This window comes from Hippoglossus hippoglossus, chromosome 15, assembly GCF_009819705.1.
Source record: "Hippoglossus hippoglossus isolate fHipHip1 chromosome 15, fHipHip1.pri, whole genome shotgun sequence".
Classification (NCBI taxonomy): domain Eukaryota; kingdom Metazoa; phylum Chordata; class Actinopteri; order Pleuronectiformes; family Pleuronectidae; genus Hippoglossus; species Hippoglossus hippoglossus.
Window position 1 is genome coordinate 19,536,841 of NC_047165.1, and position 22,033 is coordinate 19,558,873.

The 22,033-nt window shown below is 44.1% G+C and overlaps 1 protein-coding gene across 8 annotated transcripts in view; it reads left to right on the forward strand.

The window, feature by feature from the left end:
- cpeb3 (cytoplasmic polyadenylation element binding protein 3) overlaps window positions 1–20,028 on the forward strand; it is a 39,041-nt gene extending 19,013 nt beyond the window's left edge. For 5 of the 8 annotated variants that reach the window (XM_034609315.1, XM_034609316.1, XM_034609317.1 and 2 more), the window contains 8 exons: window positions 446–502; window positions 4,020–4,043; window positions 6,519–6,686; window positions 7,769–7,858; window positions 15,959–16,077; window positions 16,712–16,826; window positions 17,370–17,551; window positions 19,751–20,028. In XM_034609315.1, coding sequence (XP_034465206.1) covers window positions 446–502; window positions 4,020–4,043; window positions 6,519–6,686; window positions 7,769–7,858; window positions 15,959–16,077; window positions 16,712–16,826; window positions 17,370–17,551; window positions 19,751–19,978 — 983 coding nt within the window. In that variant the 3' untranslated portion in view covers window positions 19,979–20,028. The remainder of the gene's footprint in view (window positions 1–445; window positions 503–4,019; window positions 4,044–6,518; window positions 6,687–7,768; window positions 7,859–15,958; window positions 16,078–16,711; window positions 16,827–17,369; window positions 17,552–19,750) is intronic. The other 3 variants (XM_034609318.1, XM_034609312.1, XM_034609314.1) reach the window with 1 other exon arrangement.
- Window positions 20,029–22,033: the final 2,005 nt, after the last annotated feature.

Sequence of the window (22,033 nt, forward strand, 5' to 3'; positions counted from 1 at the left end):
TGTTGTCTGTACAAGAACGATGGAGACAGAGATAACCATGACTTTTATTTAAATGTCCCACACCAGTCCTCTCCACGCGAAAGCACCCGCATATGGGTTCTTGAATCATACGCTTAATGTAGCAGAATGCACGCTGTGTTAAATTCCTACCCTTATTATTGCCTTTGTTTGTGTGTAAATGTCTGTGTATGAGCGCATATGAAACAATAAAGGAATGTGTGTTTCCACCTCGCCGTGCACATCTATTATCTGTGGTTATGTTCCCTGCCACTGTATCATGTTTTTTATTTATTCATGGCATTAAACATTTCATCATGATGGGCATTTGCTCCCTGCCGACAGTAGAATGGAAGGTTAAATGATGATCTGTCAACAGGCTGGCTTTTATCAGTGCTGTCCATGTTTTCCCTCTTTTGTAAAAATCTTGTTTTTTTTTCTTTGACAGGACGTATGGGCCTCAACTTTCATCATCCTGGAGCAGACCACATAATGCCATTGAACAGTAAGTCACATTTCACTGCAGAGACCCATCATGTTCCTAGAATTCATTGGAATTGTTTCCGTTCTGCTGATAAATGCATTGTGGCTGCGTTTTGTCCTCTGTGTTTTGAAAGAACTAAAGACTGGGAAGCATTTTGTGGCATGTTCCCATGAAAGGATATGGCCCCCCCAACTACACAACCCGATCAATATACAGTACACGGAGCACACCTGCCTACCCTTGGCTAAGGGCTGGATTCCCTGACACCATAAACCTAGGACAGTCCTCGAAGCGCTGGCAGTTGACCTGTGAATAGCTCTTCCAAAAATACCTCAACATGTAAGATTATATTCCTCCCAGTGTCCCACCAGATGGCAGATGACCAGCATTGACAGGAGACGAGTCTTTATCAGGTCTTTGTCCCGTATGCTGCTACATAGATGCCACAAGGTTTTCCAGACTTGGCTCTGCCCTGCCTGAGTGGTCAGGGATATAAGTGCTTCAGGGCTTGATTTACTCTAGTTGAGAGAGTCATGTTTGCCCTGTCCAAAACTCAGCAGATATCAAAGCTGGTTTGAATGACTGGTGTTCAAATCACTTCAGCAAACCCCTAGCTTCCTCTCTAGATATGTTCAGTTGGCATACAGGGATACAGACTGGCGAAGGCAGAGGAAGCAATTTCCTAATGTCACATCTCAACAACGCTGGTGCTTCTCATTCTGTTCTTTTCATCACTCGTATCCTCGGAGAACGTGTCTCGGATTGATGTTAAACTGTTGTGTCATGGGATTACGCTCAGGCAAGCACAGATCTGCCCAGATCTCCCAAGTCTGTCAGAACTGGCTCACACTGTTGTAGCCTCTGATGTGTGTAGACAGGGAAGCTTCGGTTTCAACTTTTAAAAGTATTTTATTCTGCTTTTCTCCCTCATTTCAACCCATTAGCTCAGAGGCTTCATGCTGTGAGAACCTGTAAGGCCTCTTCTGTCTACGGATAGCACTTGATGTGAAGAAGAGAGGGTTGAGTGTAATCAGCATAGGTCGTCTATCCAGATTTCTTAGTGATGTTCACTTGACAGCTTAGTAGAAGCGTCTGAGGCTTTGAAGCCGCTCAGAGCAGGAGACATGAAACTCCTCACGCCCAGAGGAATCACCCAGTTTTCTTGAAAACATTTTCTCTCTCGCAGACATTACACAGTTTGAAGTTGGCACTTATTCTTAACCCTCACTTTTCTCCTTCCCGCTCTCCCTCATGGTCGGTGTTTCGTCTCGTCGAGGGATCTGAAAATTTCCCAGCGAAACGGTTCCTTCATTTTGCCCTGGTTGCTAGGTGACTTTGTTTCTGCCAAGACCAGACGGTGAGAGTGCAAAGCTGCAGAGACTGCCCAGGCTTTTTTGGGGGGGATTGGAGAGCCAGATCTTTTTAATGAAAACATAGCAAGGGAGAAGAGGCTCTGAGACAATGTATTCCCTGAGAGGAGCCAGAGGGCCAAGTCACACAATGGGGGCGCTCGCAACGCAAAGGCCCATATTGCTTTTTGAGGCCACGAGTCTGCTTTGTGACTTATGAGTTTAGAGCTGCAGGAGGATCTGTTCTGTGTACTGTGTAACCCCTCCTGCTGTTTGTTGGAATTTGCTCCGTCTTAAGCCACATTTTGCCTCCTCTGCGGTTTGCATTCACTGCACAGCGAGATTCCAATTGAGCTTGTTTGTGAAAACACTTCAGAGATTAAGGAAACACTGAAACACATTTCTGAAACAATGTGTTTTTTCTCCACATAAAAGTTGAGCTTTATTGAGTGGAATAGTTTATTCTTGAACTTTGAAGAGCTAGTGTTGCAAAAAAATTTAACCAAAGTTGACTTCCTACTGGAAAATCCAGACAAACTGGAAATAATGGATCTCTTTTTTACAAATGTCATCTTAGTATCGACCTTTAGCTTCGTCCTGAGCTTAAAATTCAATCTCCTGGTTTTTCTCAGGCAATTTCATTTACATAATAGTTGAAAGGTGGTTTTATATGATCATTTTTGTCACGTGATTCTAGCTTAAGTAGTACTCAGTAGTTCTATTGGTGGAATAAAGCTAAAAGTTGACATTGAATGTAGCAAATTTTTGAGGAAAAAGACTAAACTCAATGTTAAGCTTTTTACTTGCGATTTCCAGAGCTTTTGAATGTATCTCGGTGGTGTTTCTCAATGGATGTAATTTGGTCAGTTGTAATGGAAACAGCTCAATTGTTATTACATGACCCAAGATTGTTTAATGTTGTTACAGGTGATGGGATATTGGAGAAAGACAGAGAGGCTGTTGAAAATTTTGACCTTGACGAACCCAAAAAACTGTAACTCAAACAATCTCAGCTAAAGGTCGACTTACTTACTTTCCGTTTTAATCAGATGAAGGCGTTTCCTCAGTTGTCATGGAGATTTTTAAGTTATCATATTACATCGTTAGGGATTTATATTTAAACTTTTCTGGGGCACACCCCGTGTTGATCGAAATTGCTCAGTTTCCAAGGACCTTGAGTCACGTGACAACATCTAGTCATGTATGGGAGAGGAGACGAGACCTTTGTAAAAAGCCAGTAAGTTGCCGCTGAGGACACAGGGTTAATTTTTCTCTCCAAATGAACCCCATGCACCCTGCAGTCTAAAACGTCTGAGAAAAGTGCACAGCCGACAGAATTCAAATTCCCAGTTGTTATCTTACAGTTTTTTAGATTTCGTATTAGTCAGTGCAGTGACATGAGCATTAAAAAGAAGGAAGAGATAAGACGGGAACATGTGTGAAGCTGATTAGATATAAGTGATGATCACAGTGTACTTTTGCCTTGCGGTAGATTTGGATCAGTGCAGCCCACAGACATTATAGCCGGTTCTCCACCCCACCCCCCCTCCACCCTGCATGTTATCCTCCCCGCTCAGAGCCCCGAGGCTGCCAGCAACCTCCATACTCTCCCTTTAACCTGTGGGAAGTTTCCACTTGCAGCTGGCCTGCCAAATCTGACCCTGGAGCAACTTTTTAAATATTTCACCAAGGCCATGATAATGACTAACCTGCTCTACCTCCAGTCCTGCCTGCACTCAGCTTTATGGCCTCATTTGTGAATATTCACAGAAGATTAGCACGAACGCGAGCCATCGATGGTTCATTAAGCTGAGATGACGATCTCCGGCTATGGGGCGTTGGATTATGCTGCTAAATATCTCAGCCATCTCCGTGGCTAAACCCACCCGCCCCTGCCACATCTGCTTTCGTCCGTTGCTAAGGCAGGTGCAGCAGGTTTACTGCAGGGAGGTGCAATAATCACCCTCCTCCTGTTGCCGAAGCTTAGGTGTAGCCATATGTGGTCTCACTGTTGCCTTAGAGATGTTCCTGGTTTTGGTTTATTTCCTCAAAACCCATGTCTCTGTATCTCTTTCCTGCCCCAACCCTCTCTCCCCCCCCCCCCCCCCCCCCCCTCTCTCTCTCTCTCTCTCTCTCTCTCTCCCTCCTTGTGTCTCTCTCCCTCCCTCCCCCACTATGCTGACAAGCAGCCCGGAGCTATGGCCGTAGAAGAGGTAACGTTGTGGCATTTTCTCTGGGGTTCTGCTTGCCATGCTGACAGTGTCTCTCTCCCTCCCTCTCTCTGAAGGGGGGGCCGTAGTGTGGTGTCACTCTCTGCTTTTCATCTGTGCTGTGATTGAATGAAATCATATTAATTTTGACACACTGTTTTCCATGATGTGCATTCAATCAAGATGGGGCAAGGGTCCACCAAATTTGAATCTTGTTTTGCTTGATGGTGAGAGGGAAAAAAAATCATAATGCTAAATTTCTTTTTTTCTCCGTTCTGAGTCAGTGTTCTACCTCTGATGCTAACACGACCAGTGGTGCAAATGTGGGAGGTTGTAATTCCTAAAAACACAAAGACATCTGATCTGATCGCAGTATCTGGTGCCAAATCAATACAATCCCTTTTCTTTCATTGTCAACTGCACGATTCGGAGTCTGCTGCCAAATCCAACGCTGAATCTTTGGAAATGTTGTAGCATGTTTGGTTGGAGACTTTCCAAATTTAACTTTGGGGATTTTCATGAAGGAGGACGCTGACTCAGAAGTGAATCATCATCTGGATACTGCAGGCGCTTCCAACATGGCTCATTTTTGATTTGATGTGCTGCTTTAATAATTCATTTTTTCTTCAGCGAGCGGGAAGGGCTGCCGTGTGACATTTGTACGTTTACTGTAATATCAGGCTGGGGTTATTATGTTTAGACTGTAATATGGTGGAGATGGCAAAGTGCAGGAAATATTGTCTGAATCAAAGTCCTATCAATAAAGAGTGTCCATGAGGCGCTGACAGGAACACGCAGGATTTCTTTACTATGTGAAATTTAAATTTCGTCAAAGATCAAACCCGCTTAAGTGAGGGACTTAAATGTGGTTGTAGTGAATAGAACATACATATTCTATCTGAACAAGCAACACCACAATGAAAAAACACACTAAAACCAGAGTAGCACATACCTTTGCCCGAGGCCCTTCAGTCCTCACTAAATGACACACACTTATAGATTTCAATTCCCTTAATACGCCTGATTTTTCATCCAAATCCATGAAATATTCTCTGGGAAAATGGTAAAAATGTCTCACAAATCTCACAATGTTAAAGAAAGTGACCCCATTGTTCAGATCCACACCAAAATTGAATAGGTTCTTTCATAGCCCATGTCTTACCCTTCTACCAAGTTTCATCGAAATGCACTTGCACTCAAATAGCCCCTGCTTGTTCTTAGATTTGCTCTGCTGGTGCTCAAACTCTGTGCTTGCACTCAGATAGTTTGTTGCATGAAAATACTTCCTCCGCTCCAGCTTTAGCTCTTCTTGCGCTCACGCTGCTTCTGTGAGCGTGTGAAACCTCTGCTCTTGGATTTTTTTGTGCAACAAGTCTGCCAATATTCCCCATTTGTATTAGTTGGGTACATTTGACAGATGTGTTGCACCAAAACATCCAAGAGCAGAGGTTTCACACGCTCACAGAAGCAGCGTGAGTGCAAATCCTAGCACAAGCAGGAACTATTTGAGTGCAAGCTAGGCGAGTGCAGGGTTTTGAGTGAGAGCGTCACAAAAACCTAAGATGAAATCAACAAGCCCTGCTCTCAAACTGAAAGACATTGAATAAAGATCTGAAAAAAACAACTATATTGGTGGAGGTGATAATGCTAAGACATCTGTCCAGCAGTGGAAGCCCCCCTGTGGGAAGCGTAGATGGTTTAGACTTCCACAGGCTTGATGTGTCCGACTGGGGGAGAACACCATAACCATTTTCATTACTGGCCGATCAACTGTCTCTCCATTCTCATTATGTGCTGCAGTTCAGCATGGTTCCCTCAGGTCAGGATTACTGTTAATGTAATGATGATTAGGAGCGGGAGCAAGTTCCCAAGACGGCATTTTGATGTCATGATTATAATTTGATATATGCAGCGGTCAAATGCATGTGCACACCCGCACGTTACACACAAATGTGATTGTGGAACATCTGATTCTAAAAACATGGGCTGTCCATTGTTTTAAGAAGGGTTTCCACAAGAACCTCTTTCTAATTCAGTGTTCATGGATGTCACTTTTTCTTGAATTGTTATAGAATATAATAATTTTGCTTGTGGATTTCCTGTCTTTTTAAAATTAGAAATATTTAGTTAACATTGTGGCCTTTATACCAAATCACAGAAGAATTGTATTGATAATCCATCACATTATTGTGACATATTAATAATATAATCCGATCATAGTAGTTGTAGCTTTTAACAATATCCTTATATAATGAGAGTTAGAATGGATGTTTTGAGTGTTGAGTAAAACAAAGAACGACGGTGACCTCATAATCCAACCTGATTCTGTTTCTATGATTGTTTCCAGATGTGATTAATTCACTCTTACCTCTCACACTCCTCCCTCTTCACCTTTCACTCTTACACCTCTCTGTCCTCCCCTGTCCTCCCTCCTTGTCTTCCCTGCCTCCTTCTCTTTCTCTTGTCTGCCCCTACCAGGTCGTTCTTGCCTTTTCCCCTTTGAAGATGGTTTCCTCGACGATGGCCACGGTGACCCCTCCTTGACCCCGGGCCTGAACTCGCCGACCCGCTGTCAGAACGGAGAGCGGATGGAGCGCTACTCCAGGAAGGTCTTTGTTGGAGGACTTCCACCCGACATAGATGAAGGTAAACAAAAGTGATTTACATGTCGAGGAAGGATTTCACTCCTCCACACCGCCCTGCCACAAAGTCAAACTGATACACGCTGTACTCTACGTACACAGCTGGAAGCCTCTCAGTACAGTCTTTGGCTGTTTGCCATTAACAGTTACACACACATATATATATATATATATATATATATATATATATATATATATATATATATATATATATATATATATATATATATATATATATATAAGGCTGGCTTTAGGGCACCTTGACACTCCTTGTTAAGGCTAACAAATGTATTTAGCCCCAATGAACATTTGGGTTCCCAGGCCTGGGTTTGATGTACAGTTTGGAAGTTTTACAGCAACGTTTCCAAACCAAAGAACACTTTGATAAAAGAGTGGTTGGACAAATAGGAAACATGCTTATTAGCTTTCTTGCAGAGAGTTACCAGAGCATAGTATTGTACAAAGACAGGGAAATTCCCCGTAGGAAAGAAAAAGTTAGGCACATCACCCCCTGTGAAGCCACATGTCATTTCTGTGGTTTTATGGTTTTGAATGAATTAAACAGGACGTAATGTTACAGTCAAACAGTAGTTAACAGAAAACACGAATGCAAAAGCCACAGTAGAAGGCGATAGACACATTTTTACTATACAGACGTGAGGGGTATCGATCTTTACATCAAAGTCTCAGCAAGAAACTAAATAAGAACAGGTGCGTTATAAACCTGTTATTTTTTCCTGGAGCGTGTCAGAATGTTAATATGGGATGTTTACGGTCATATGTGCCTACAGCGTTGAACAAGCTCATGTAACACGGAGTGGATGCACAGTGTGTGCCCTGAGCTGGCTGAAAAATTCATGAGTTTCCACGGCACGAGTCAGACCAGTGCAGCATGGATGTGTTTGGCCTGTGCTCCTGTTTAACGCAGTGGCTACTACTGCAGTAGGAACATGGTGAAAAATAGAAAGTGTGGCTCTAGAGTCCCTCACTTGCATATTGCATGGACAGCCATGGATGGTATCTCATCATGTCATGAACATAACACTCAAGCCCCCTTTCTTCTGTTTTCTTCCTTTTTTTTTACAGATGAAATCACCAACAGTTTCCGTCGCTACGGGCACCTGGTGGTCGACTGGCCCCACAAAGCTGAAAGCAAATCCTACTTCCCACCTAAAGGTAGGAAAGTTTCTCAGGGCATAATCTGTGTTTTCACGTGAGATCAAAGTCTACACCAATAAACATCACCTCGGGTGTGTCGCCGTCTCTGAGTTTTGCAAAGAATCATGTTTCCCAGAATCCGCGTCTCCTGCTGGGGAAGCATGAAGGTGTCTGTTTATGTGAGCAGCCCCCTGCAGACATCTCGCAGAAATGCGCATATCATGTATAATGAGTCTATATCTCGCCACCATGAGCTCTGACCCCATACGTGTTTGTTTGAATGAGTAAGTAAGGAGTGTGAAAGTTCTTCGTTTTTCTGCGTGGCCTCTCTGGTGTCATTTGTGGGCAGCTGATCAGAGTAGCACCACTCTTTTCCAACATCCCTCCCTCCGGCCCAGGAGCTGCCGTGCGTCAAATTAGGGAAGCTATTAAAGACATCCTGGAAATAACTGACATTCCATAGACGAATGGTAATACGCCGCATCTGGAGACCTGCAAAATTCTCTGCCAGCTTCTCCTCCACTCTCATTTTTCAACATCCCCCTTTTTATTTTTTTTTAGCTCGGGAGGATTATTTTGAATAGGCTTGGCTCTGCTAATATCCAAGCCGGGAGAAAAAATGCAGCATCCTTTTAGGGGAATGAATGAGCTTACGGCAGCTGGAGGACGCCGCCATGTAAGGGGAGGAGACGTGGGAATAAAGATTTGTGTAGAATTCATCTCTCGCTCTAATTTAAAACCCCCCTCTCCAAAAAGTCAAAGGGAAACCGACAAAATATCCTGTTCATATCAAAATCCATAATCAGCAAGGAATGTTGGGCAGATTCTTAGCACCTAAAGCTTCAGGGCTGAGAGCCAGTTGATGCCTACATGTGTGTGGGAACATTTTCTACTGATGCACGGACTGCGTAACGGCTGATTTACAAAAGTGGGATTCGCATCAAGAGGTCATTGGCCCCTCCTGGTGTTAAACGTTCTTCCAAGCTTGACCGAATGGAAGAGAGCTGTCACTTTCCTTCCTGCTTCACATTTAACTGCAGGCTGTGTGTGTGTGTGTGTGTGTGTGTGTGTGTGTGTGTGTGTGTGTGTGTGTGTGTGTGTGTGTGTGTGTGTGTGTGTGTGTGTGTGTGTGTGTGTGTGTGTGTGTGTGTGTGTGTGTGTGTGTGTGTGTGTGTGTGTCTGGACAGCTATGAATGTGCTTTGGTTCGGGGATGACTCATACCATGGCTCAGTCTAACTTCAGGGAGCGGGTAAGACTCATTTGGTGCATGGAAAGGACATGCATCTTAGTGAGGGAGCAGGAACGAGCTGTGTTCTTTGTCAGTGATTGACCAATGACTCAGTCGGCAGATTAAACAGGCCGATATCAGACATTTTGAGATATTCAGCATCTGATAATCAAGATATTTGTGTACATTTTTCAACCTAAAATAGGAGTTCAGATCTACTTAAGCAAACAATATTTGTGTAAAATACATTTATGTAAAATAAACGTTATTCTAAATTCAGCAATTGTGTGTCTTTCTTTTCTTAAATTATTGTATTTTAGCAAGTGCAGATAATAAAATAATAACAACAACATAATATCAACATTGTATATCAACCTCTTATTGGCCTATAAGAAATGAACATTGTTTGACAGCTGCCCTTATTTCTTATCTATTTCTTATCTCATCAAAAATTGTTTTTGTTGTAATTTTTCTGTTTCAGAATTATAATTTGATGCAAGAGATTAAAAATGTTGTCCTGAAGTCAAAGTGTTGGGAGTTTTTGCATTAATACAAGGGACTGTCTGGAAGGTATGGGAAAGGGTTTTGTGTTTTATCCCGCACCACAGTCATTTTTGTACAGTCCCTAATGCAACCCAGAATACCTTTTGCCGTCACTGTCTCCTAACACTGCTGACACATTCCACTGGGCTGTTGTAAATTTCAAGTTAGCACTTCAACCTCTTTACCAGTCAAAGCGAGCAGCTGTTTGCAGCAACCACTGCACACTGTGTTAGCAACAAGCTTGTGAACACCAAGCATTTAGTGTTAAGCATTTAGCAGCGAAGAAGCCAGATATTTTTGTTAGGAGTTGGTGGAGAACAAAACAGAGCTTCAAGGGGACGGAATATTGTCCTTTCATTTATCCTGTGTCCAGAAACACTGCTCCTAATGAATGCATCTCCTGGAGGTGTAGATGATATTTGTCACCTTTGTAAGGTGATAATGTTGTGTTTCGGATCATGGTGCAATACCTACAAGTGGCCAAATTCAGCTTTAGATTATATGAGAATTGTTCTAAACAATAAAGTATGGCTTCTGAAAGGGAAAGTGGATTTATTATGCTCTGGTCACCACATTGCTGTCACCCTCTCTCCTGTTACCCACTTACTCTGACTGTTGTGGACAACAAGAATAATAATAAGAAATGTTAGGGAGCTATTTCTGTCTGTGACTGAGTAAGGAGGAGGGGGAGGCCGTGCTGGGAGCTGGAGCCTGAGTGCTGGGAGCTATAAACTGCTACAACTGCTAATGCTCACGTCACACTGCAATAACAGTGTGTCACACTTGTTTGGAAAGGTCACAGCTGAGGTTTGCTATCGACTGATATTGATCTTCTTTTTTAAATAATATAATGGGACAAAGTGTACTGTTAAAACATTCAAAGGTCCATGTTTTCCCTCTTTTCCGTTGAATATGAATGTGGCAGCAGAGACGTGCTACAGTGGAAACAGTTACGAAACTGTGTCCGAAACTGACCCACTCATTCACTGCCCCTTACGTCACTGTATAGGGTGTAGAAATGTAGAAATGAACTTGTTTGCTGCGGGTTTGTGCTGTGATTTGCTGCTCTGCTCTTATTACATATTTTACGGCACAGATTTGTCTCATGCCGGTCATTAAAATCCAAACTACGCCATTTGAAATATTAGGAACCTTCTCTAAAACCGACTGTTTTTAAAAAGCTGGTGAATTTAAACCTGTCTCTCTTCATCCTCACAATTTTTTTTATATGACAAAGAAGTAGATTGGCCAGAGTGAGAAGGCTGAGACGTGCTGCACTCTTTGTTTTATAATTTCCCTGAACATTCGCTCAGCACTATGGCTAATTCACAATATAGTGGACTATATAGTGATTAGTGACTGCTTTTCTCAGGCCTCATTTTATCTTTTCGCCCTCTCCTTGGGATTATATCCACCGAGTGACTTCTTCAAATTGGGATGATTAGCGATGCTTGGTTTCACCCCGCCTCTACCCCATCGCGGTCTCCTCTCCAATTGCTCCAAAGCCTCAGGGTCCGCATTTGTTTATGGGAGAGCAGATGTTTGTGTCTCCCTTCCTATCCGTCCTGCCAAGCCCTCCTCTTCTTCTTCTCCTCCACCTCTGTCTCTCCTCATGGTGGAAGCTGCTGTCAGCAGTTGGTCTGTTCACATTCTGCGGCAGAGTTACAGCCCCGCTGCACATTTCTTTTTCCCTCTCTCATGGGATATATATCGTCTACATGGGGGTTTGGCTTCATCCGCGCTTTCACGGAAAACTGCCTCCAGACTTTGGGAGCAGAGCTACTGTAGGTGTGTGCGTTTTAGTGCTTTCACACATTCGCGGCAACTCTGAACTTTTCGAGACTTTAACTGTAGGAGGTGTGAACGCAAATGTCTGAAGCCGTTTGAGCGGACAGAAAATGGATTTTACCCTGGCAGCCATGTCTGGTAGCAGAACATGACTCTGTCCAAAACTTGGTTAACAACATCTACTAAGCTCATAAATTAATGTGTTATATTTCTTTTAATTTGCACAAAAACTTGACCTTTTGTTCGATAGATTATTGCCTGGCCTAGTATTTTGTGGAGATAAATCAAACCTGATTTCAGACCTTTCATACGTCAAATGCAAATCAATGTGCTTTACAGGTGATTGTAAAATGAATTAGAAATAAGTTAAACATTCGGCTTTAGAGACTAATGCATAACAAAGCTATGTTAATTGTAATGCATGACAAATATTTAAAAATATTAACATGAGAGAAATGAGTAGATGGATACCACCCATGTGTGTGAATTTAATACTAAGCTAAAGCCATGAGCCAGGTTACGTTAGTTTGGCACTAACCTTCAGCCAAGAAATAGTCCAGCTCATAAAGAAACCTCCTGGTAAAACCACAACATTTAGTTTTCCCCATTTCGGTTTGTTCAAATAAAATTTACAAGTGAGTTTACGAGTGTTAATCAGTGAGTCTTAGAGGTGCCATTGGCAGATTTTCTTACTTTTGGACAGAACAAGACTTACACCCCCACCCTTCCCTCCAGTCTTTGTAAATGTACAGACATGAGAATTGTCCTTAACCTTTCCATTAATACCTGTCTCCTATTTACCTTAAAACCTACAGCCTGATACTATTTTTAGGTCGCACGTTTGTGGTTGCGTGGAAGCACTTAGTGAGTTAATGTCTGTTTTTACAGTAATTGTCATCAGGTTGCTGTTGAGGTAACCGTTTCTCTCCCCATGAGTCAAACTGCTGGCCTCCGTCGCAGGAAAGACTTCTGTCATCGGTTTGTCTGGGCAACCTACGACGGCACTCTGCCTATCGTTGGTCTGTAAACATGGCCGTGCACGCTGGAAAATCATGCAGATGTATGTATTCTCTCCCTCCCAGGACAGTGCTGGAAGCTCAGCTGCAAAGCCCCATAAATCTCAGACACGAGCCACTGCAGGTCCGCGTTCTCCTCCCATGGCATAAGCCTCTGCAGTGCGCAAGGCAGATGGAAAAAGAGACAGATCCCCAGCAGCATTCAGACTAAATATCAGAGCGTTAATGTGGCACAGTGCCCATGAAATCTGGCACAGCCGGCTGTAATGGAGGGCTCCTGGCAAAGCTGTATTTTCATGAAAAGCTTTGCCATGTTGTAGATTGTTGATCATGAGCACACACTGTCTTGATCTCAACGTATTTACTGTAGAAATTTAGAATGACATTTGAGAGTAAAGTCCTTATCTTGTTGATACATATATATATTTTATTTTTATTTTTATATTATATAAAGCACAGACCAGTTACACATGATTTCCATAGCGCAATTTCTACGTTACATACCTCCTCCAGCATGCTGTGCCACCCCTCACCTGAACGCTCCACAGATGTCTTTGAGTTCTGTGACTGAGCAGGGAATCTCCTGCTGAATTCTTCATGTAAGGCAAACTCTGGAGAAAGCCCACACCCAATTGTCTCAGGAGTTCATGTCTGAAAATGGCTTATTGTATAAGTCTGACCTGTATAGGCTGATTAATAGTCGGACACCCCTACAGAGGTCTGCAGCATTGTAAAGTTCTTATTTTTTTCCATTAATAAAGCAGATCTTTAAAAAAATATATTTTTATGAAGTTTGCATGTTCTGCCCATGTCTGTGTGGGTTTTCTCCAGCTTCCTCTCACAGTCCAAAGACATGAAGCGTAGGTTAAGAGACTGTAAATTGTCCGTAGGTGTTAATGTGTGTGTCAATGGTTGTTTCTCTGTGTATGTTGTCCCTGTGATACGCTGGCGGTCTGTCTTAGAGTGTACCCCGTCTTCTGGGATTGGCTCCAGCCTCCCCTGCGACCCTTGGGATAAGTTTTGTAGCCAACATGTGGATGGATGGCGTTCTGAATGATGTAATGGAAGCCATCAAAACACTGTTACGCGCCCGTCAGTGTGAAATTGAGTGTGGTAGTGGTTGTTAGTCTCACTCTCCAGACCTGTTGCATCAGTTTTGTAATTTAAGCTTTATAACGTAGTTACAGTAGCAGATTTGCCTTTATACCCTCCCCTCACTCCTCCTGCTCCCTCACCCCCTCACATGTCTCTCTGTTTGTATGCTCTCCTTTGCTTCCTTTTCTCACTCCCCCTCCCACTCTTCCCATGTGTGTCTCTCTCTTCTCCCCCTCCTTCTTTTCTCCCTCTGCCTCCCTCCTGCCCTTGGTCATGGAACTCGTTGTTCCCTCTTTCAGACTGTACGAGCTGCTGGCTAGCTCTGCCTTTTCACGTTGTTTGTTTTTGTGTGTGTGTGTGTGTGTGTGTCTGTGTGTGTGTGTGTGTGTGTGTGTGTGTGTGTGTGTGTGTGTGTCAGTTTTTTTTCCTCTTAGGGGGATGTCAGTACTAAACCACATGATTTGTCCCAGTGACAAACCCTCTTTATGTAACCCAGCAACACAGAGTCTGGGGTCTTGTGTCGGGTGATGACGAGGCACGTGGACAAACACGACGAAGGCTCTGTTGGCTTTGTGTCGACCAATTACAAAAGTATAGAGATTAGTTGGTCACTTAAAGCAGCTGATTGCAATTAGTTTTTCCCATGGTGGTATATAGTTTGTCGTTACAGAAAACATTAAAGATTATTAGCCTGTCATTTCACTCTATTGGGCTCATTATAGGAACCGCTAAAAACTTTGAACTAAACAGAGCCTCTGTGGTCACTTTGCTTAACACTAGATTAATATAGTCACCTGACACTGTGGATGCTAATGTGTTGATCCAAAACCAGTAGGCTCATGTTTATTTACAGATGGGTATGACCCCCTCTTGTCCAGACAGATTGGACCAATCACAACCATTTATCTGAGATGGGGCGGGTTTGATTGATAGAGGAGAGTCACTAGAATGATCCTCAGTCACTCCGCCAACTTACATTCAATCAAGCTGCACCAACTTCCACACACTCACTAAATATGCCCGATTTTCTTATTTTAACTAAACGCGGTCGACCTGGGATCAGATCTCTCAGGGCGGATGTTAATACCAGGTCTGGACATTCACACCTGTACTCAACTGTCCACTGTCCAAGCCGTCCATGAATGGCAGGTTTGAGCAGAGCCATTGTGATGGGGGTTACGTCACATGCACCAAAACACACGTCACACGCTCTTGCACGGACAAAAGCCGTCTGTCGGGGCAGCAGCTTCGTGAGGACACACGCACCTGCCTTTTTTTCGCCTCTTGATGCTCGCTGCCTTTTCTTTCTCATCCTGCTTTTATTCCCCACCTCCGCACTCTATCCTTCTCTCCCTCTACAGCAGCATACACGTGCACCCTTCCTCCCAACATGACAGTTGAACAAATCCCTGTTGCCAATTTCACTCATGCCTTTTGTTGAAATAAGTGTGTGTGGATCTGAGGTTGTGTGTGTGCACAAGGGTGATACTGAGAGACGGCTTCTCAAGAGACACTGGAACACATGACTTTTGTAGTGTTCCCAAGAGACGCTGCAAATGGAGAGTTCAGAAGTCGGAGACTGTGTGTGTGTGCGTGTGTGAGATCATGTGCACTTGTGCATATCTACCGATCCCACTTGCTCTGCTCACACAGCAGCTCATATTCCCCTGACTCATGGGTGCCACAGGTGGTGCTGGGCTCCTGCGAACATAGTAAGAGTAATACACTAATAATTTACAACCCATTCACAGGCGACTGTGTTCACTGATCTTTATTGCTTTTTGACAGTATTGCACTTATCTCTCGGCCGTCTAAAAGTCGATTTGGGCTCTCTGCTGGTTTTTTCCTCTTTTCTCGGCGTGCAGTGCTCATTTTGATCAGCCTATAAATCACATCCCTCTTGCTCTCCGACCCTCTCGACTTTGAGTGATGGATGTAACTATTGAATTGGTTCCCTGTCTGTCCAAAAACTCCTTAATAGCTCTGACCTTGGATGAGGCCTCCGCTCTGGATGATTAATAATTCAATAGTGCAGAGTGACTTTTTTTTTTTGCCTTATACAAAAACATCACCGAACTCTCTCCATGTGACCCACCTTTCTGGGAAGATTTGCAGTGTGTCGGGCTGATCAATTTTGCATGGTTCCTTTAGGAGTGGGGGGGCACTCTTAGCCATTTAATCTGCGGCAGTGTGAGCAGGAAGGGGCCACGGGTGCAGAGCAGCTTATGGAGGCAGGCGTAGGACAGAAGAACAGGCCACAAGGACAAAGTCTGAATTACAAGGAAAAAAGGATGAGGCTTAGTCATCGTACTGTGACTTGCACAATGTGGGAACTGGAAATATAGATTAACTCTAAACTGTCATAGTCACAAGGTTGTGACTGTATAGTTTCTGTTGATGAACATCTGCTTTTTTTCTTCTAATCCGTGTCTGCTCTTCTTTTGCAGGCTATGCCTTCCTGCTGTTCCAGGAAGAGACCTCTGTTCAGGCCCTAATTGACGCCTGCATCGAGGAGGATGGCAAACTGTACCTGTGCGTGTCCAGTCCCACCATCAAAGACAAACCGGTGAGTGGCAGAGCACGACATGTAAGTTGCTTTATGTTTGGACATCTGTCCGCAAAATGTATTTCTTTTTTAGGAGCTAAACTGCTAAAATCTAATCATGAAGGCATATTTGGTGATAAAAGTACAAGACAAGTTTGCGCTTTCTTTCTATTACATTTTTTTAGGATGACTTTATATATATTCTCTAGTCTTATGAATCATTTAAAGCGATTTACCGTCCGTTCACGCACACTTTCATACAGTGCTTCTGTACGCAGCATTTTTCTATTCACACCATTCATACACTGTCAGCATAGCCGTCAGGGGCAATTTGGGGTTCAGCATCTTGTCCAAGGACACTTGGGCCACACGTTCTTCTAAATTACTGCATTTATTTCCTGGAGCGTGTCAAGGGACTTTCGGGGCCCCGGGCAAAAGACACCTGGGGGGCCCGACATCGAATCAAACCCCCCACCCCCCAAGAAACCCATGATACCAAACCTCATCGTTCCAATCTTCAAACCAATCATTTATTATCAAAATTATAGACAAAGTGCAGACTGTGTAGTTAAGTAGCTAAGTTTAAGTGTTTAGCTTTTGGCAGAAAACTAACGACATGGGCCCCTTATTTTCCTCTTATATCTTTTATATGCAGGTCCAGATCCGTCCCTGGAACCTGAGCGACAGTGACTTTGTCATGGATGGCTCCCAGCCTCTGGACCCCCGCAAGACCATCTTTGTCGGTGGAGTGCCGCGGCCCCTGCGTGCAGGTAACTGACTAATATGAATGGAATATCTTTTTCTTTTCTTTCTTTTCTTTATGAGATACCCCAAAAGCCTCTAAATTGGATTCATAACATTGACTGGCATGGAGCACAGAGGCTGGAGGCTATAAAGAAAAGTTCTCTCTGAGAGAAAGCAATCCTCTACTTGGGTTTCCAGGACGTGAGCCAAATGTTCGTCATGTTAAGAATTCATGGTGTAATGGAAGGCTCAGTCTTTCTGTTCGAGGGATAAACATCGCTGGCTTGTCTGCAATGTGACCCCCAACTAATTATACCAGCAGACTGAGACTGCTGCTCTTATGAATAGTGCAACAGGGTAGATTTTTACGTCAGTTAATAACCGTGTCAATCACAAAAGTAAAACCTTTTCTGCGTTTTTTTTTTAAGTCACTGAAGGCTTTTCTACTTGAGAACAAAAGCAAGAGCAAAACGCTCTTTAACTCACAAAAACTCCTGAGAGTGGTGAGGACTGGTTGCAGCACTCATCTTCTCTCCCCCTCTCATCTTCTCCTCCCTCGCTCTCCTCAGTGGAGCTAGCTATGATCATGGACCGGCTGTACGGCGGCGTCTGCTACGCCGGCATCGACACCGACCCGGAGCTGAAATACCCGAAGGGAGCCGGCCGTGTCGCCTTCTCCAATCAGCAGAGCTACATCGCTGCCATCAGCGCTCGCTTCGTTCAGCTGCAGCACAATGACATCGACAAAAGGGTGAGCGGGTTCACGCGCCTCATTCACAACATCCTCCCTCTGACAGAAAGCAGGGTCCCCACCACAGCTGAGGTTTCCACAGTCATTCCTATGGCATGCATCAGAGCTGAACTCTGCCCGGGCCCTCTCCCATGTATCACAGCTTTCATTATAGCAGCGTTTTGAGCCAACTGCTCGGTGCAGCCTGCAATAACAGAAGGCTGGGCCTGGCTGTGTAATCACCAGGGCTTTTGGCTGCGGGAGTCCCGACAGATGTTTCAAGTTGCAGACACATAGGGTCGGTTTAATTATAGTAGTTCCCTATACATGTATAGCCAGGGCTGTGCTGCAGCCTGGTTATTTTAGGCTCGCCGGCCAATTGCAGTGGGACAGATCGTGACCAAGAGAGACTGGTTGTCGGCCAGGAAGTCGAGCCTCTGAAGGGCGGGGCCGTCCACCACACCCCGGCTATCACCAGCTATCTTCAGCAGGGGGTTCTTTCTGGGAGTGTCTTTATTTTGACTGGAGCTGTGTGGAATATAAATAACACTTGAAGGGTGTGAAAAAAGACGTTCCTTTAAAGATGAGTCACAACAAAAACACGGAAACAGCCTTGAGAACCAGGTAACATGGCAAACAATAATCAGGTCACCTTATTGGGGTCAGCAACAAACAATATCGTCAAAGTGTCTCCTCTTTCCTGCTCCTTCCCCTTTACGTCCTCGACACAAAAACCCTTATATTAATCCACATTCACATGTACACAACAATAAAATAATCTGAACCAAACACCATGACCCCCCTTCATTTCCCCCCCCCCCATCTTTTTGTTTTTTTGTTGCCCCTTCATTTTTTACTTAATTGTTTTGTGCTGTGTCTTTGTGTTGGTCACCAAACTGCATTGCACTCTGAATAATTCATTAAAAAACTCTACATATATTTTGACAGAATTAGCACTTGGAACCGAGGAGTCAAATTGGGGCACAAGGGGACGACGTCCTTGAGAATCACTCTTTGACTTCCGAGTTGTGCTGTGGAACAAAGACGCCTTTTTCTTCTAATTCTCTCTTTCTGGCCTTTAGCATTAACAAGTTCATTAACTGCAAATGTCTCTTGATGATGGCACATGGAAGCTCATCACCTCTGCTCTGCGTCTCGTCCCCTGAATTGATATTGGTATTGATATAGTTTGTGCTCCTTCCTGTCCTCCTCCTCCTCCTCCTCCACCTCCTCCTCCACCTCCTCTGCACTTTGCACTGTAGCTGACTCCCACTGTCGGAGGATTCGATAACCTTTCATTTTGTGGCCGCTCTATAACAAGGTTAGCATCCAGCCCTGCCCACTCGTGGGCATGGAGACTGAGCTCTCATTTCTTGTCTCCTGGCTCAGTGGTCAAACTCATTTTACTGGAGGACGGGAGGGTACCTGAGGTTGTCACTACAGAGAAGGATTTACCTTGGAGAAACTTTCAGGAATTACTGTGAGACCATTGTGTGGAAATATCGTCGTTCTTTATGTCTGCGGCGTCTCGACATGCACACCTGCATAAACCTGTTTGTTTTGGGTTTTTACCTAATGGGACTGAGTAAAACAGGCTATTTAAGTTGAGGACATTAACTGAGGACATTGTAAGAACTTGGAGTTTGGGGAATGATACAGTTTGTATTTGTGTTGTTTGTGTTGGTGTGTGTTGGTCGGCTCCTGGCTTTTGTTTGCATTTTGCCGTCCAGGTGGGACGAGTGATTATTTAATTTTCTTCAGTACAAGCTAACTGTCTGTTTTGTTAAAATATTGATATTTGTTCATATTGAAGTGGGACAAATAGCGAGGTTTCTGGTCTAATTTTGTATTTTTCGATTATTATAAGCAGGTCAGCTGACGGCGTCCCTTCACAGCAGAGTGTAGGGTTTTTCCTATATGGTTTTTAAGTGGGCTGAGGTGAATTGTTACGATCTTTCCCAGAGACCCGGCAGAATTTTGCTGTTGAGGCTTTCAGGTGTCTCAAGTGTCAATCAAGCGAACCCCCTCTGAGACCCCCCCCCCGTATTTCACACCCAGATGATATTATATTATTGTATTTCGTTCGAGAAGAAAATTGATTTAGGAAGATTTTTAAGAAGAGGATTGTTTTAAGTGAGAATATAAGATGAAAATACAGTTTGTGTTGATCCGTGTTTGTGGAAGATGAGAAACTAAACTCCTCTCGCTCTCCCCCCCCAGGTGGAGGTGAAGCCTTACGTCCTGGATGACCAGATGTGCGACGAGTGCCAGGGGGCGCGCTGCGGGGGGAAGTTCGCCCCCTTCTTCTGTGCCAACGTCACCTGCCTGCAGTACTACTGTGAGTACTGCTGGGCCAGCATCCACTCGCGAGCCGGCCGAGAGTTTCACAAGCCACTGGTGAAGGAAGGGGGGGACCGCCCTCGACACGTGTCCTTCCGCTGGAGCTGAGGGGGGGTTCATGAGTCAACCCTGCCCCAGTGAACCCACACCTGACCCCCCCCTAAAAAAAAAAAAAAAAGGCCTCCTGCTATCCCACAGCCTGGGACAGTACTGCAACACCCCCTCCAACAATACACAGCCCCATCTACTCCACCCTGCTCCCCACAAACACCTCATGAAAAAAAGGATACCACCAAACACACGGGACTGTCTTCATGCCTCGCGGCTCTGAACTCATCGCCTGGTGTTCCCCTCTGATGAAACTTTGTGGGGGAAAAGAAAAGCGAAAGTCTATCAGCGTAGAATTTGCACTTTGGCACAAGATTTCACTAAACACACACACAACACACACACACACACACACACACACACACACACACACACACACACACACACACACACACACACACACACACACACACACACAGGATGGTATGTTCGACTCCTGGCTACTTTCAGTTCCCCGCTCTGTTGACTGGGTGGTGTGGTACGTCCTCTTGGACCTGCCCCCCCCCCCCCCCTTACTGAGACAGAGGTGGGACCTTACAAATATTTAAAAAAGTATATATTTTTTGTTTCATATCGATCTATACATATAAATATGAATATATAGATAATTCAAATTTTATGTAACAGGAGCATGCACTTAGTTATATGGCCCCTAGTAAAAATCATAATTACCAAAGGCAAGTGAAATTAATGCACAGAGAAAAGTAGGTGGCATAAGATGTAGCAAGATTTAACATCTATCCAGTAGTGTGGGCCCGTATCACCCAGAGTAAAATAACACGGCTATATTCGCTCTCAATTCTGACTCTGAAAATATTAATACCTCATAACGCGCAATCAGATTTTTGTTTTCAATATCTAGGTCTTTATTTTTATAATAACATTATTTTTTAGTGTTATGTAAATGTAATGCTGCAATAGCTTTGCTGCTAAATCCATGGTATAAACAGATACCATAAGTACTTTATTCAGGCGAGGGTTTAAAATAATAAACAACAGATCCAGAGAAGCACCGACGAGCCATCCCAGGGGGGGGGGGGGTGCCCCTGGACGACAGTGGCTACCTTTATGGCGGGGTCGGGGTGGGTCGCCCCTAACTGCATGTTTATTTCAATCAGGTTGCTGCATGCAATACACTTTTCAGTATCATGTCTACTATTCAATTCTGCCCATGTTTGCACAATACACTGTAGGCATACATTCGACTCGCACGAAACTGGACAGAAACTGGTCAAAGGAATCATGGGAGCTCTGCGTCGACGGTCGGGCTGACGGGCCTCACCGCGGTGCAGCCAGAGCTGATAGTTCCTGCACAAACAGGCGGTGCACACATCCAGACAGCGAGGAGGGGAAAATACTTTTAATAATCACAAATCAAATTAAATGTAGGATAACCATTTAAAACTGTCTATGATAGGTGAAGTACTTTTTTGCAGTGATTGTTGATATAATTGTGCAATTTTTTATACCGTATGTAGTTAGGTCTGAGTATGCCTAGAACTGTGATTCGCTTTAACTGTCGTTAATGTCCGACATAGAAGTCCTGTGAAACTTCATAACTAGTGTATGCACACGTGCAGTATATATGTTCTCTTGTACACACACACACACACACACACACACACACACACACACACACACACACACACACACACACACCAGGATACACAGAAGCCTCTCACACATGAACACACATACAAACACAAGGACGGCTATACGCACACAAACAGGCCTACAAACACCGAGTCTGATCTGAAGAGAAGACACAACAATGTGAGCTTAAACTGAGAACTGAGGTTTTTTTGGGTTTATTTGTTTGTTGGTTTGTTCCACCGTTGACAAAAAAAAAAGGAAATAATGCACGTTTACGTCCCACAATGCAACCAAAGAGCTTACACGTTCGACTTTTTACAGACAACCTGACAACACACGGGGCGAACAGCCGCCTGCTCGCCGGCGGTGCAGTCGATTTTAGACGAGGGGCGGACGGGGAAAGGTGGGTGGGAGGTGGGGGTGAGGTTAGAAAACGAATCGTGGAAGCTACTGGAGACTTGA